This window comes from Sorex araneus, chromosome 4 (genome assembly GCF_027595985.1).
Source record: "Sorex araneus isolate mSorAra2 chromosome 4, mSorAra2.pri, whole genome shotgun sequence".
Lineage (NCBI taxonomy): Eukaryota > Metazoa > Chordata > Mammalia > Eulipotyphla > Soricidae > Sorex > Sorex araneus.
In genome coordinates this window covers 9993230-10007062 of record NC_073305.1, presented here as the reverse complement: position 1 = coordinate 10007062, position 13833 = coordinate 9993230, and the positions used below count along the sequence as shown (strand labels likewise).

The 13833-nt window shown below is 65.7% G+C and overlaps 1 protein-coding gene across 2 annotated transcripts in view; it reads left to right on the top strand.

The window, feature by feature from the left end:
• Positions 1-13528, top strand: part of FBLN2 (fibulin 2) — a 53485-nt gene extending 39957 nt beyond the window's left edge. For both annotated transcript variants that reach the window (XM_055135869.1, XM_055135868.1), the window contains 9 exons: positions 3074-3208; positions 4926-5063; positions 7702-7845; positions 7936-8064; positions 8419-8544; positions 9902-10018; positions 10359-10487; positions 11592-11715; positions 12782-13528. In XM_055135869.1, coding sequence (XP_054991844.1) covers positions 3074-3208; positions 4926-5063; positions 7702-7845; positions 7936-8064; positions 8419-8544; positions 9902-10018; positions 10359-10487; positions 11592-11715; positions 12782-13136 — 1397 coding nt within the window. In that variant the 3' untranslated portion in view covers positions 13137-13528. The remainder of the gene's footprint in view (positions 1-3073; positions 3209-4925; positions 5064-7701; positions 7846-7935; positions 8065-8418; positions 8545-9901; positions 10019-10358; positions 10488-11591; positions 11716-12781) is intronic.
• Positions 13529-13833: the final 305 nt, after the last annotated feature.

Below are 13833 nucleotides of genomic sequence, written 5' to 3'. Positions count from 1 at the left end.
TGTAACATCTGGGCCAGGGCCCTCACCTGTAACACCTGGGCGGGACCCTCACCTGTAACATCTGGGAGGGACCCACACCTGAAACATCTGGGCCAGGGCCCTCACCTGTAACATCTGGGCCGGGGCCCTCACCTGTAACATCTGGGCCAGGGCCCTCACCTGTAACACCTGGGCGGGACCCTCACCTGTAACACTTGGGCGGGACCCTCACCTGAAACATCTGGGCCGGGACCCTCACCTGTAACACCCGGGCCGGGTCCTCCCTCGCCTGGAACATATGGGTCCAGGGGACGGGCTGACCCTCCCCCACAGCCCCCTGCCTGCCGGGGGACGAGGCCCACACGGGCCCTGGCTCCAGGCTTGTTTCGCGGGCAGCAAGGCTGCCCCCCTCATGGCTGGGGGCCGGGGGTTCTGACGCCTTCACGGATGAGACGTCATTGCTCCCGAACCGAGAGAGCCCCAGAGGCCCAGGGCTGGGGCGGGCCGGGGCAAGGGTGCCCAGCTCCGCGGCCATGACCCGCTCCTGGAGAGGAGAAGGTGTTTGCCCTGGTCCCGGGGGGAGTCAGGAAGGACCAAGGGAGGAAGGGGCAGCAGAGGCGAGGGCACGGAGGGTGGGCACAGTGTGGCCGGGCCTGCGGCCCCTCCCTCGCCTGCCTCTGGGCTCGGGGTCCCCGGGGCTGGGGTGAGCGGCTGCCGCCGCCATGTTTGCCCCAGGCCTGCAGCCGAGGCACAACATGGTCCTGCCACGCCTGCAGCTCGCCTGTCTGGGTCGTGTCTGTGTCGGGGGGCGCGGGTCGCACCGGGGCTGCCAGCACCCCTCGCCGGGCGCCCTGCCTGCTTGCCTCGCCCGGACGTGCCGGCTCTGTCCACTCCTTCCCGTGGCCTGGGGGAATGCCGCCGGCCGGACGTTGGGCTCCGGGGCTCACCGAGCTCAGCACGTTCGATTCAGCAGAATTTATGAGCCGCCCTGGTCCTCCCGGCCCCCTCTGCCCGCCGTGCCCACGGCCCTGTGTCCTCCCCGCTCCTCCTGTCCCTGTCGCTGTTGGGGCTGACCCCCACTCACGCTGGCAGGGAGGGGGTCTTCCAACGTCTCGTATGTCAGCGGCAGGCACCTTAGCAGACCCTGGCTGGTGAGACCCCCAGTGAAGGCCCCAGACCCCCCAGGCTCCGAGCAGCATGCTGCCGCCCCCTACACTTCAGTGAGCCCCTCTCAGAGACAGCAGATCCCGAGGGCGCCCGCCTTGCACGGTCACTCTGGAGGCGAGGCGAAGGGTGGACTTGAGTGTCAGGACAGTGATTCACAGCATGCTCCTTCTCCAGAGGCAGCGTGCAGGGACAGTAGTGAGCTCCCCGTCCGCAGAGGTGTGTGTGCAAGCCACGGGGTGGCAGCAGTGGGTAGGGCCAAGTCCGGCGGCCCTCTGATCGGCCTGCATCTTGTTTCTTTGTGAGCCCTGCCTTTTGAGGACTGCCTGTGTCCCCTGGGAGCCAGACTGCAGGTGGGCAAGGCTGATCGGAGAGGGAGAGCACCTGGGATGCCCTGCAGTCCTGAGGAGTGGGGGTGCTCTGGACTCTGTGCTCTGCGTTTTGCCACTCCTTGCGGGCTGCAGGGCACACGTCCCATCCAGCCGCGTTGGGAGCCGGCAGTGTAGGACGAGGGGATGGGGGTCCCGAGAGACTCGGCGGAGCTGGTCCTTCCGCCACAGCCCCTCCAGACTGTGGCCCTTGAGGGGTCCCAGGAACACAGTGCCCCTCAATCGGACCCCTGGCCTCTTTGGAAGCTGCCTACTCCCCCTCCACCCACCCTTGGGGTCATCAGCCTGACCTGGTTCACCTGTGAGTTTCGGGGACTCTCTCCCCTCCATCTCTTTGCCTGCATCCCTCTGAGCTGTCACCACCCCTGAGAAGTGACTCCGGACCCAGAATGGGCAGCGCTGCGCTGTCACCTCCTCGCTGCCTGTCCCCAAACTGGCCTTTTCCAGGACTGGGTGGGGTGGGGTGTGAAGGGGACTGTTGGAGAGGGAGGGATGCACTTCCCCCTCCAGGCCACCAGGGGGCGCTTGAGGGTACATCTGCTCTCCCAGGTGCTACCCCTGTATTTCCCTGTGTCGCCCAGGCTGTCTGTCCTCCTTGCCCTCCCCTAGGTGACCTCGGCGTCCAGCTGCCCTGAATTACTCAGACCCTCTCTTGAACTTGGAGACAGGTCTCAGCTGCCTCTTAAGCCTTAACCTTAAGGTGGTCACGTGTGTCCTGATGGTCTCTGAACGTGCCCCTCTGAACTTTCCCAGGGATTGTCCCCTCTGTCCTCTGAGTCGTTCCCATCCCAGGGCGCCCTGCCCCTCACCTGTGGCTCCCTTTGCCCCGTCCACATCGCTGCTCCTACCTGGACAGGGCCCCGGAACCCAACCTCTCCCTACCTCCCTACCTCCCCAGATGACCATTTGTGTCCAGTGGCATCTGCCCTGGCCACCACCTTGGGTTCTCCCAGCCAGCCAGAGGATCCCATTACCAAATCAGTACTCTTCCTTTTGTGCTAGGAACCTGTCATGAACTCCCCCCTGCCCCCCCCCATGTCTGCACTGACTCCCCGGGGCTCTGAAATGGGCCCTTGGATGTGCCCAGTGGTCCCTTCCTCAGACCCCGGCTTCCACTGTCCCCTCTGCCCGGAACATCCGCTCAGCTGCTCCTGTCACTGCCTCACGCTCCTCCGTGTCTCCTGAGCTCGTCCCCGACTCCCGCTGGAAACGAGGCCTGGCTGTCTGCATCGGCCCATCGCCTGCCTCGCCCAGCTCACGACTGTTTCCCTGTTGTCCGTGTGTGAGGGTCTTCCAGGTCTCTTGCACACGCGTGTTCAGGACAGGCCGCCAGGCGTTTCTGTGCCGTTCTCCTGGCCGGGAGCGTGCCTGCTGTCAGGTGGCAGGCGCTCATAAATCTTGGTTGAATGAACGATGCATAGCAGGGGCGCACCCCTGTGCCCGCCGTCTGGGGCACAGCTCCAGGGAAAGGCTGGCGCGACCCTGCAGTGCAGGGGCCTCCAGGAGCGCCGTGCAGCCTCTCGGCCTCGCTCTCCCCACAGACATCAACGAGTGCGTGACTTCCCAGCACACGTGCAGCCGGGGCGAGCACTGCGTGAACACCGTAGGCTCCTTCCGCTGCTTCAAGACGCTCTCCTGCGAGCCTGGCTTCTCCCTCCAGGATGGGGAGTGCGCAGGTGAGAAGGAAGAGATGAGGCCCCGCCCACCTCGCCCCAGCCTGCCGCTGGCCCCACCCACTCCACTCTGCCCTCACGCCCCGCCCACCATGTGCCCTGTCCTCACCCCATCCTCCGTAAGCTCCGCCCTTCCACCTGCCCCGCCCGCTATGGCCCCGCCCTCTACATGCCCTGCCCGCCCATGCCCATCCTCCGTAAGCTCCGCCCATGCCCCGCCCTCCCACGTGGCCTGCCCGCCCATCCCCCATAAGCTCCGCCCATGCCCCGCCCTCCCACGTGCCCCGCCCTCCACATGCCCTGCCCGCCCATCCCCATCCCCATAAGCTCCACCCATGGCCCCGCCCTCCACATGCCCTGCCCGCCCATGCCCATCCTTTGTAAGCTCCACCCATGGCCCCGCCCTCCTGCAGGCCCCGCCCTCCACGCGCCCCTCCCATTCCCCCCACCTTGCTCCCTACGCCCTTCCCAGGGCATGTTCCACGCACCCTGTCCCTGTCCAGCCTGAACCCTCTCCCTTCTCGCAAAGGTTGTGGGTGGAAGACAGTGGTGCCCACACCGAGCATGGCGTTGGCGGGAGAGGGCTCCTCCCGGGTCAGTGCAGGGGAAGGTGGCCATAGCTGGGGTCTGTGTGGCTTGTCCTCCTGCGAGCCCTTCAGAAGCATCCCTTCTGCCCTTTCGAGGAGAATTCCAGCCTTCTGGGAGGTGGGAGGGCAGCTTGAGCGCGGCCCGCTGGGTGCTGAGTGTCGGGCTAGGCATGTCCTTGTCTGACCTGACGGGCCAGGGCCACACAAGCAGACGGGGGTCAGGGAGCTCCTTTACGTGGGGGGTCCAGATGCCTCCCAACGAGGTGACCCTGGGAGGCGTTCCAGGCCGAGGGAGACAGTGCGAGGCCCGGGGACGGGGGCAGGTGCTGTACAAAGCACAGTCTGGTAGAGGAGGGGATGAAGGGGTCGGGAAGGACCCCTGGACCCCCACCCGGAGGGGCGGGTGGTCTCTGAACGGAAGCATTCTTTAAACTCAAGTGTCCAGAGAATGCTGCCCGGGAGCAGAGACCGCAGCAGTGCCCACTTGCCCTGCTCTGGGGGGTGCAGGGCCCCCAACCCCGGGAGCTGAGTAACACCCCCGGACCCCCAGCCCAGGGGAGTGAGCCGGGAGGGGAGCAGCCCACCCCCAGACACGGGGAGGGAACCGCCCTTCAGGATGTGCCCACGCACGGCTCCAGCCCTGCCTGCTGGAGTGCGTGGAGGGGCTGTGTCCCCACGTCCCGTTCCCCCCCCCCCGGGGCCTGGACCCTGCCCAGGGCCTCCCGGAGGCTGTGGACACCGAGAGGCCTGCTGTGTCCGGGCCACTCCTGTACTGCCTGTCTGCTCATCTCTTAGAAGAGAGGCCGACGGCACTCTGAGATGCCGGTCACTTGTCCTTAGTGGCTGGGCTCTTGCTCCCATTTCTGCCCGCCCGGCAGTAGAGTGCAGGCCAAGGAGCAGGCCGCCAACCCTGCCTGGTCCCAGCCCCACGCTTCTGGGGCTGTGGCAAGGGTGTGCCTCAGTTTCCCCACATCCTATGGGACAGGCCCTAGGGCTGCGAGAGCACCCCAGGAGAGCCGTGGCCCCTCTCCATGGCGCGGGGTGATGCTGAAAGGCGGCAGGGCCAGTCCCCCAACACGGGGGTGGGTGGGGGCGTGTTCCCCACCGCCCTGACCTTCTGCTCTGTGTGGCAGATGTGGACGAGTGCAAGCTGGGCACACACAACTGCCAGGTGGGCTTCGAGTGCCAGAACACCGAGGGCTCCTTCTACTGCCAGGCACGCCAGCGCTGCATGGACGGCTTCCTGCAGGACCCCGAGGGCAACTGTGTGGGTGAGTTGGGGGGCCTCGCGCCGCGGGGGAAACAAGGGGGGCCTGCGCTGGCACGGACCACCCACGGGCCCGTGGCTCTTACCTGCCCTGGGCCTGCTACTTCCGGCAGCGTCTGGTGGCCCACGGAGGGTGTTGGACTGGGTCAGATCTTTAAAGTCCAGCCGGCGGTAAAGGACACACTTGGGGGCCCAGAGAGGCAGTGCAGCAGGAAGGCGCTGGCCTTGCATGGGGCAGACCCAAGTTCGATCCCCGGTGTCCCATATGGGAGTGATCCCCGCCCCCGGAGCTCAGAGCCTCACATAAATAGGCCCAGGCATGCCCCCCACCAAAAAAAAATGAAAAACAACCCAGACTGCATTTTATATCCAGACGTGGCATATATGTACACGCACACCCAGCACACACATGAAGCATCTGACGCTCGCTGAAACAGGCTCTGGGGAGGAAGGGGTACGCTGCCCTGGGGGGTTCAAAGCTGCCTTTGACAGACTCTGGTCCCAGGTTGAGATCCTGTGTTCTCCCCGCCTTTCATCCACACGTTCTGGAAAGTTCCTGGCCAGCTTCCCGGAGGCGGCCTGCCTCTTCCTGCCCAGAGGGCCGGTACCGGCGCCCCCTGCAGGGAGAAGGACAAACTGCACTTAACTATCGGCATCGTGGGAACAGCTTGCAGCCTCGGGGGAGTGCACCCTTGCAGGGTGGCTGAGGCAGGTGCGCGCCCAGCAGGGAGCATAGCGCCACCCCCTGCCTCTCCTGAGGGTGCCAGCTTGCTGGCCTTGGGACCCTCCAGCCAGGGCCTGGGGCTCCCCAACAGCTTCGTGGTTGATTTCCTGTGCGTGGGGGAGCATTTCCAGCACACCTGTGTGCACCCTCTTCCGGCTGTGGGGGGCGCCCCAGGACACAATCGGACACAGGCTCTAAAAGGGGGGCCCTCAGCTGCAGCTGGTGGAGGGATCCTGCTGAGTGGAGTAAGCCAGAAGGTCCGATACAGGCGACCTGACTTCCCTGTGTAGAGAATCACTGGATGAGGAAGGGCAGTGGAGTGAGGGGGTTGTCTAGAACACTCCTGACTCCAGAGTACGGGGGGGGGGGGGGAGTCCGAGAAGGGAAAAATCGAGGAGGGAAGATGAGAAAGGGAAGGACTAGGGGACCAGGGGCCTCGAATATACTGGTCGTGTCGGGGAGAGGTGTAGCTATCCACCCAGAGCACACTGAAAGCAGGAGCCCCAAACTGCAATCCCAGTCTTTAAAGGGTGCCCGTCAAGGTGGTGGCGGGGTGGGGTGCGGGAGGGAACGTGGGGACACTGGTGGGGGAAGCAGACACGGTGGGGATTGGTGCTAGAACACGATATGCCTAGAACCCAAATTATCGGTAACTTGGTAAATCATGGGGGTTTTAATTAAATAAAAAGCTGTGTTTTTTAAAGGACTGGAGTGATAGCACAGCAGGTAAGGCATTTGCCTTGCACGTGGCTGACCCGGGTTCGATTCCTCCGCCCCTCTCGGAGAGCCTGGCAAGCTACCAAGAGTATCCCGCCCGCACGGCAGGGCCTGGCAAGCTACCCGTGGCATATTTGATATGCACGTTATTGGTGCTCGCTTGAGCAAATCGATGAACAATGAGACGGTAGTGCTACAGTGCTACAGCTTTTTATTTTTTATTTTATTATCTTTTTTTTTCTTTTTGGGTCACACCCAGCGATGCACAGGGGTCACTCCTGGCTCTGGCGGTGCTTGGGGGACCAGATGGGATGCTGGGAATCAAACCTGGGTCGGCCACGTGCAAGGCAAACGCCCTACCCGCTGTGCTATCGCTCCAGCCCCAGTGCTGCAGTTTTTTTAAAGGGGGCAGTTGGGGGCAGAGCAATAGTGCCACTGGCAGGGCGCTTGCCTTGCATGTGGTGAACCTGGGTTTGATCGCCGACACCCTGAGCCCCACCAGGAGCGATCCCTGAGCGCAGAGCCAGGAGGAAGCCCTGAGCACCCCGGGGTGTGTCCCAGAAAGCCAAAAATAAATTAGTAAAATAAAGAGGGGGTGCTCCGAGGGGCCTGGAGCAGGGGTCAGAGGGCACATGCATTGCATGGCCCTGAGTTTGACCGCCAGTGCCCCAGAGGCCCTGAGCACTGTTGCCCTGTTGCCCTGGTGCTCCCTACGCCTCTCTGGGCCCAGTGTCAAACTGTCCCACCCCAGCCACCAGGATTGGCCTGCAGCAGCACTCCCCCCCGCCACCAGCGCCGCACCAGAGCCCCCTGAAAGCAAGACTCCTCTGCCGAGAGGGTCGGGAAGGGCTTCCCAGGACAGGGGGCAGCTTTGGGTGGGGACCAGAGGTGGTGAGGGAATCAGCCTCCTGGTTTCCTGTTAGGGGCCGGGGTGGGCCCGCAGCGTCCTGTCCTATGGGGGGGGGGGCAGGGGGCAGTATGTGGAGAAGGGGCACAGGGCTGGAACTTGCTGCAGGCGCCCGTGGACGCAGCCCTGACCCCCCCGGGGAGCCGCCTCCAGCTGCACCCTGGGTCTGTGGCTGAGACGGACGCGGGTACCTGGGCTCTGGGGCTGGTGCCCGGCAGGCCGAGCCTGCACCCCAGGATGGACCTAGGGGGTCCCGGGCCTGCTCTCCATCATACCGTGCCCACCCCGCTGCAGATATCAATGAGTGCACGTCGCTGACGGAGCCCTGCCGGCCCGGCTTCAGCTGCGTCAACACGGTGGGCTCCTACACGTGCCAGAGGGACCCGCTGCTCTGCAGCCGCGGCTACCACGCCAACCAGGAGGGCGACAAGTGTGTGGGTAAGACCCCCGCCCTGCTGGGCTCCCAGTCGCGGGTGGGCGGGCGGGCGGGACCAGGCAGGGCCGCCTGCTCACCTGTGCCCTCCCCAGATGTGAACGAGTGTGAGACTGGGGTGCACCAGTGCGGCGAGACCCAGGTGTGCCACAACCTCCCCGGCTCCTACCGCTGTGACTGCAAGCCTGGCTTCCAGCGGGACGCCTTCGGCCGCAGCTGCATCGGTAGGTGGGGGCGGGTGGCCAGCCCCCCCTGGCTGACCCGAGCCGCAGGCTTCCTCCCTCACACCCTCCCCTACCCGGAGCTCCTCCATCTGGCTCGGCGCCCCAGAGACCCTCTGTGCCCGTCACTGCCTCCTGCTGTCCTGGCCAGCCGGGCACGCTCTGTCCTGCCCTCTGTCTGTCCCTCCATGCCTGCAGCCCCCTCCCGCCCCCTTTCTCCCCACTCCCCTCCGTGTGCCTCTCCTCTTCCTTGCCTTGTGGATTTCTGTGTCCCAGCCCAGGGGGTTGGAGCCCCTGGTGGCTGGGGAGGGGGTGAGGGAGCCGAGCCCCTGCCACCTTGAGCTGTGCCGCCCGCAGACATTAATGAGTGCTGGACGTCGCCGGGCCGCGTGTGCCAGCACACGTGTGAGAACACCGTGGGCTCCTACCGCTGCTCCTGCGCCGCCGGCTTCCGGCTGGCCGAAGACGGCAAACACTGCGAAGGTACCGCCCCCACCCGCACCGGGCTCTGCCCGGCCCCGCCCCAGCGCCCCGCCCCTCCAGGCCCCGCCCCAACGCCCCGCCCCCAACATCCCACCCTGTCAGGCCCGCCCCCATGCTCCACCCCCAACATCCCATCCTGCCAGGCCCCGCCCCAAACCACTCATTCTACCAGGCCCCGCCCCCATGCTCCACCCCCAACATCACATCCTGCCAGGCCCCGCCTCCAAAAGCCCCACCCTGACAGGTCCCGCCGCAAAGTATTCATCCTACAAGGCCCCGCCCCAAATGCTCTGCCCCCAGTATCTCACCCTGCCAGGCCCCGCCCCAAACTGCTCATCCTACCAGACCCCGCCCCCATGCTCCACCCCAACATCCCGTCCTGCCAGGCCCCGCCCCAAATTATTCATCCTATCAGGCCCCTCCCCAATGCTCCGCCCCCAATATCCCACCCTGCCAGGCCCCGCCCCAAGCCACTCATCCTACCAGGCCCCGCCCCCTCGCGCTCTCCCTGCCCCAGGAGGCGGAGCCCGAGCCTTGTCCTGCCCGGTTTTCACGTCTGCACCCCTTTCTGTCCACCCGGCTCCCCTATCCCGACCTCGCACCACTTTCTGTGCCTTCCCACCCCTCCCACACTGTAGGGACGCCAGAAGCCACAGGTGGAGCAGACAGGCAGGCAGGCACGCGCACACGTGAAACACATGTGCACACACACACACGCATGAACACACTCGCACATGCATGTCACTCCGTCACTGAGTGCTGTGCCCGGCCTGAGGGCCTGGGCATGGAGCCCTGGGTCTCTCCGGTCCGGGCGCCACTCTACCTCGCTGGCCCTCGAGGGACGCCCCCGGAGCCCACCTTCTCCCTGCCTGCTTCCCCTGCGGCCCCCGGGAGCCTGAGCTGCCGTCCCTGGACATCTCCGCGTTGCCGTCTGTCCCCTCCCCATGCCTGTCGCCGCGTCGCGCTGGGTGTCTCGTTCTCTCCCGCGCATGCGCGTGGGGGCCGCGGAGGGAGAGGCCGTCCTGGCTCTGCCCCGTGTCCGGCTCGGCGCGGCCCGATGCTGGTGAGGCGCTCGGTGTCCAGGTGACGCTCCCTCCGCGCCGCCCCTCTTTCCCCCCTCACCAACCCCTCAGTCCACGTCTCGCCCCGCAGCCACGGCCTCCCCCGGGCAGCCCACGCGAGCACCTAGCTGCCCCTCCGAGCCAGTGGACAGCACCTGGCCAGGACCCGCATCGCCTCCCGGGCCGGGCCGTGGCCCTTTCCTGGGCCCCCCGTCGGCCCCGTGGGAGGCTGGTCTTGCAGGACCCGGTGCTGGGCGGGTGGGCGCCCCGCCGTGACCACGGCTCTGCCCCCGCAGACGTGAACGAGTGCGAGAGCCCGCGCTGCAGCCAGGAGTGCGCCAACATCTACGGCTCCTACCAGTGCTACTGCCGCCAGGGCTACCAGCTGGCCGAGGACGGCCACTCCTGCACAGGTGCCTCGGCGACCCCGGGCCCCCGCGCGAGGTGGGACCCCCCGGGAACAGAGACTTGGTTAGCATCGGATCCTGTGAGGGTCCGGCCCTGGCATTCTCTTGGAGAGAGACCCCCAAGTGGGAATGAGGCCGCACCTCCGGCAGACCACGGGCGGAGGTGGTCCCACCTGCAGGGTGGCGCCTGACGGGCCCCTGGCTAAGAGCAGCCGTCATGTAGGAGCACTTGAACAGGAGTCCAGCCCTGTAGGCTCTGGGCAACTCTGTGCTCTGGCTGCCCTCTCTGACCCTCTCGGCCCCAGGGGACTGTGTGAGTGCCGGGGCTCAGAACCTCTCTCCACAGACATCGACGAGTGCGCCCAGGGCGCTGGCATCCTCTGTACCTTCCGCTGTGTGAACGTGCCAGGGAGCTACCAGTGTGCGTGCCCGGAGCAGGGCTACACCATGATGGCCAACGGCAGGTCCTGCAAGGGTAAGTGTGGGCCAGAGTGCAAGCACAGGGGGACGGTTGCCGTCTTGGCCATATAAACTGAGATCTAAGCCTTGGGGGGGGAGGAGGTGATTGTGTGCTGTCCTCCCCAGCAGGGACTTGTCCGAGCCCAGGACTTGGGAGGGCTCTAACTAATTTCTTTTTTGTTGTGTGTGTGTGGGGGGGGGGTGGGAGGTGAGGGAGTTTGGCCCCACCAGGCAGTGCTCAGGGGCTGCTCCTGGCTCTGTGCTTGGGAGTGACCCCTAGTGGAGCCATAGGGTTCTCAAAGGGAAGAGAGTGTCTAGGGAGGACCCCGGAGAAGAGCAGCCTCAGAGGGTCCCGTCTTTGCCCCCCCACCCCGAGTCTGTGGCTCTCCGGGGGCCGGTGGCCGGCAAGGTGTCCAGCCCCGCCTGAGCAGGTGCGCCCAGTCGGACCCGAGCAAACTGCAGGACCCGCGGGGCCTCGGGGGAGCTCCGGCAGCTGCAGGGGCGTCCGAGCGTCCCCCATGCTGTCACGCTGGGACGGGGTCTCCGGGGGACTCGGGGTGGGTGGGGGCGCCCACGAGCGCACGGTGGTCGGGTGGGGACGCGTCTCCTCCATGCCTGTGGGCACATGTCAGCAGTCCGGCCCTGTGGCGCTCGCCCCAGGGCCCCCCCCGAAGCCCACGCCCCCCTCCCTCCGCGTCTCTGCAGCAGCCCACGTGGCGGCTCCCGGAGAGGGGGCGCCTGTCTGCCCGGGGGTCTCCCTCCTGGGGCTTGCCCCGCCGCACAGGCTTCCCTGCCTCTGTCTTCTGCGTGTGGGGCTTGTGGACACACGTTGGCACCTCCAAGACCCTGGCCACGGGCATCTGACCTCAGCACCGCGGGAGTGGGGGCAGGGCCGGGGCCCCCGGGGGGTCCAGGGGCTGCTCCATCCAGCCCCCCCCCACGAGCTTGCTGGGGGTCCTCGCTGGTCCCTCTGCCCAGCCCCCGGGTCAGGCCAGCGCTGACCGCTCTTTGTGAGGTGTAGGAGCCCCGGGGCGTGGGTGGGCCTCGGGCTGGGCTCCTGCGGCCGGGATGAGGCCTCCAGCTGCGGGGGTCCCTCCCCTGTCCCCCTCTCCCCGCCCAGACCTGGACGAGTGTGCGCTGGGAACCCACAACTGCTCCGAGGCCGAGACCTGCCACAACATCCAGGGCAGCTTCCGCTGTCTGCGCTTTGAGTGTCCCCCCAACTACGTGCGCGTCTCGGAAACGTGAGTGCCCACCCGCGTGGGGGTGGCGCCTCGAGGGGCCCCGCAGGCTGGCCGCGCCCGGGAACCGCGGCTGGAAGGAGGCTGTCTGTCGTCAGTGTCACTCACACCCACCCGCACTGACACCGTCACACACTCGCATCAACATGCACACTCTCCCGCTTCCACGCTCGCACACTCGGTTACACTGACACACCTTACTGCTTGGTCTCACACGTTCACCCAGTGACACACACACCCCTCTTCATAGTCACACTCAGTCACACACACACACTCACGCTCACCCAAACCCGCTCGCACGTTCACATGCTCAGTTACACATCACACACACACACACACACTCACACTTGCTCCTACACTCAGTCCCCCATTCACACCCAGTCACGCGCACACACGCACTCACTCTCGCATCCACACCCTCTTCCACACTCGCACACATCCACACACACTTTCACGCTCACGCACCAACACTCTCTTCTGTTCACCACGTCCTTACACACTTGCACGCACGAGCCCGAGGGACACGCGGTGTCTGTCCGGCACAGGCCGGGTGACGGGCACGGCGGGTCTCCAGGGGCTGCCCTGGGGGTGGCCTCGGGGCTGCTCGGGCCTTGGGACGGTGAGCACGGATGTCCGGCATCCCACCAGAGACCCCCCCGGGGGCCCGGCACGGTGGGGCCTCCTGGCATCTCGAGGCCCTGTGGGGGCCTCGGGCTCTCTATAAACTCGGGGCCTCGGGCTCTCTATAAACTCGCTTCCCGCCTTGTAACCTGAATTGCAGAAGCCGTTCCCCCCCCCCCCCCCGTTAGAGAAACGGCCCCACAATAAAAATGTGCAAAGCGTTCCGGCCCTCCTGCACACCAGTCCAGGGTCCACCTGCTCCTTGGGTGGACGGCACCGGGGCCACTCCTGATGGTGCCGGGCACAGGGGCGTGCAGGGCCCTAGGAACTTACCCCGTCCGCCCCACAACACCCACCCGACAGGCCAGGAGTCAGCGGGGGAGGTGGGACCCCTCGGCCCCGCCCCCGCCCACCGACCCCCCCACATCCATCTCCCCTCCCCCCGCAGGAAGTGCGAGCGCACCACGTGCCACGACTTCGCCGAGTGCCAGAACGCGCCGGCGCGCATCACCTTCTACCAGCTCAACTTCCAGACAGGCCTGCTGGTGCCCGCGCAGATCTTCCGCATCAGCCCGGTGCCCGTGTTCGCGGGGGACACCATCGTGCTGACCATCACCAAGGGCAACGAGGAGGGCTACTTCGGCACGCGGCGGCTCAACGCCTACACGGGCGTGGTGCACCTGCAGCGCGCCGTGCGCCAGCCGCGGGACTTCGCCCTGGATGTGGAGATGAAGCTGTGGCGCCAGGGCTCCGTCACCACCTTCCTGGCCAAGATGCACATCTTCTTCACCGCCTACGTCTAGAGACCCCCGGGACCCCCGCCGCGCGCCCCGCCCCGCCCCGCGCGCCCCGCCCTGCGCGCGCCCGCCCCGTGCGCGCCCTCTGTAAATTAACTTAATTTCACGGACCCACACCCCGCGGGGGCGTGGCTGCCTGGAGGACACGTCAAGGTCATGGCCAGTGACCCCCGAACTCAGGCCGCGGGGTGCCCCAGTCCAAGCCAGAGACCACGCCGGGGCCTTTGCCGGCCGCTGCGTGACCTGTCCCGAGGTTTATATTTCACTTCATGCTCCACTGGGATTACTTACTTTAAAGGGGGGGAGGGGAATCACTTCAAGCATTGGTTTTTTTTTTTTTAATCATAAAAGTAGTATTTGTGCATTCTGGAAAAACCCAAATAGTACAGAAGGGTTGTAAAGTACCTAAAAAAAAAAAAAGAAAAAAAAAGAAAAGTGAAGCGTCTGAGTCTGGCGTCCGGCTGTCGCCCCCACCCCCCACCGAACGCAGCTTGGGGTGATTTTGTTGTGTATGTTGGGGCCTATCATAACTGCTAAAGTCTCAGGGCTGAGTGTAATAGAGACGTTACTGGTGCCCGCTCGGCTGAATCGAGGAACAGCAGGATGACAGTGATACAGTGATGGGCAGGACTCCTGGCTCTGCGTTCAGGAATCCCTTACGCGGGATCGAACCCGGGCTCCCCGCTGCGCAGTTGTCCCGCCC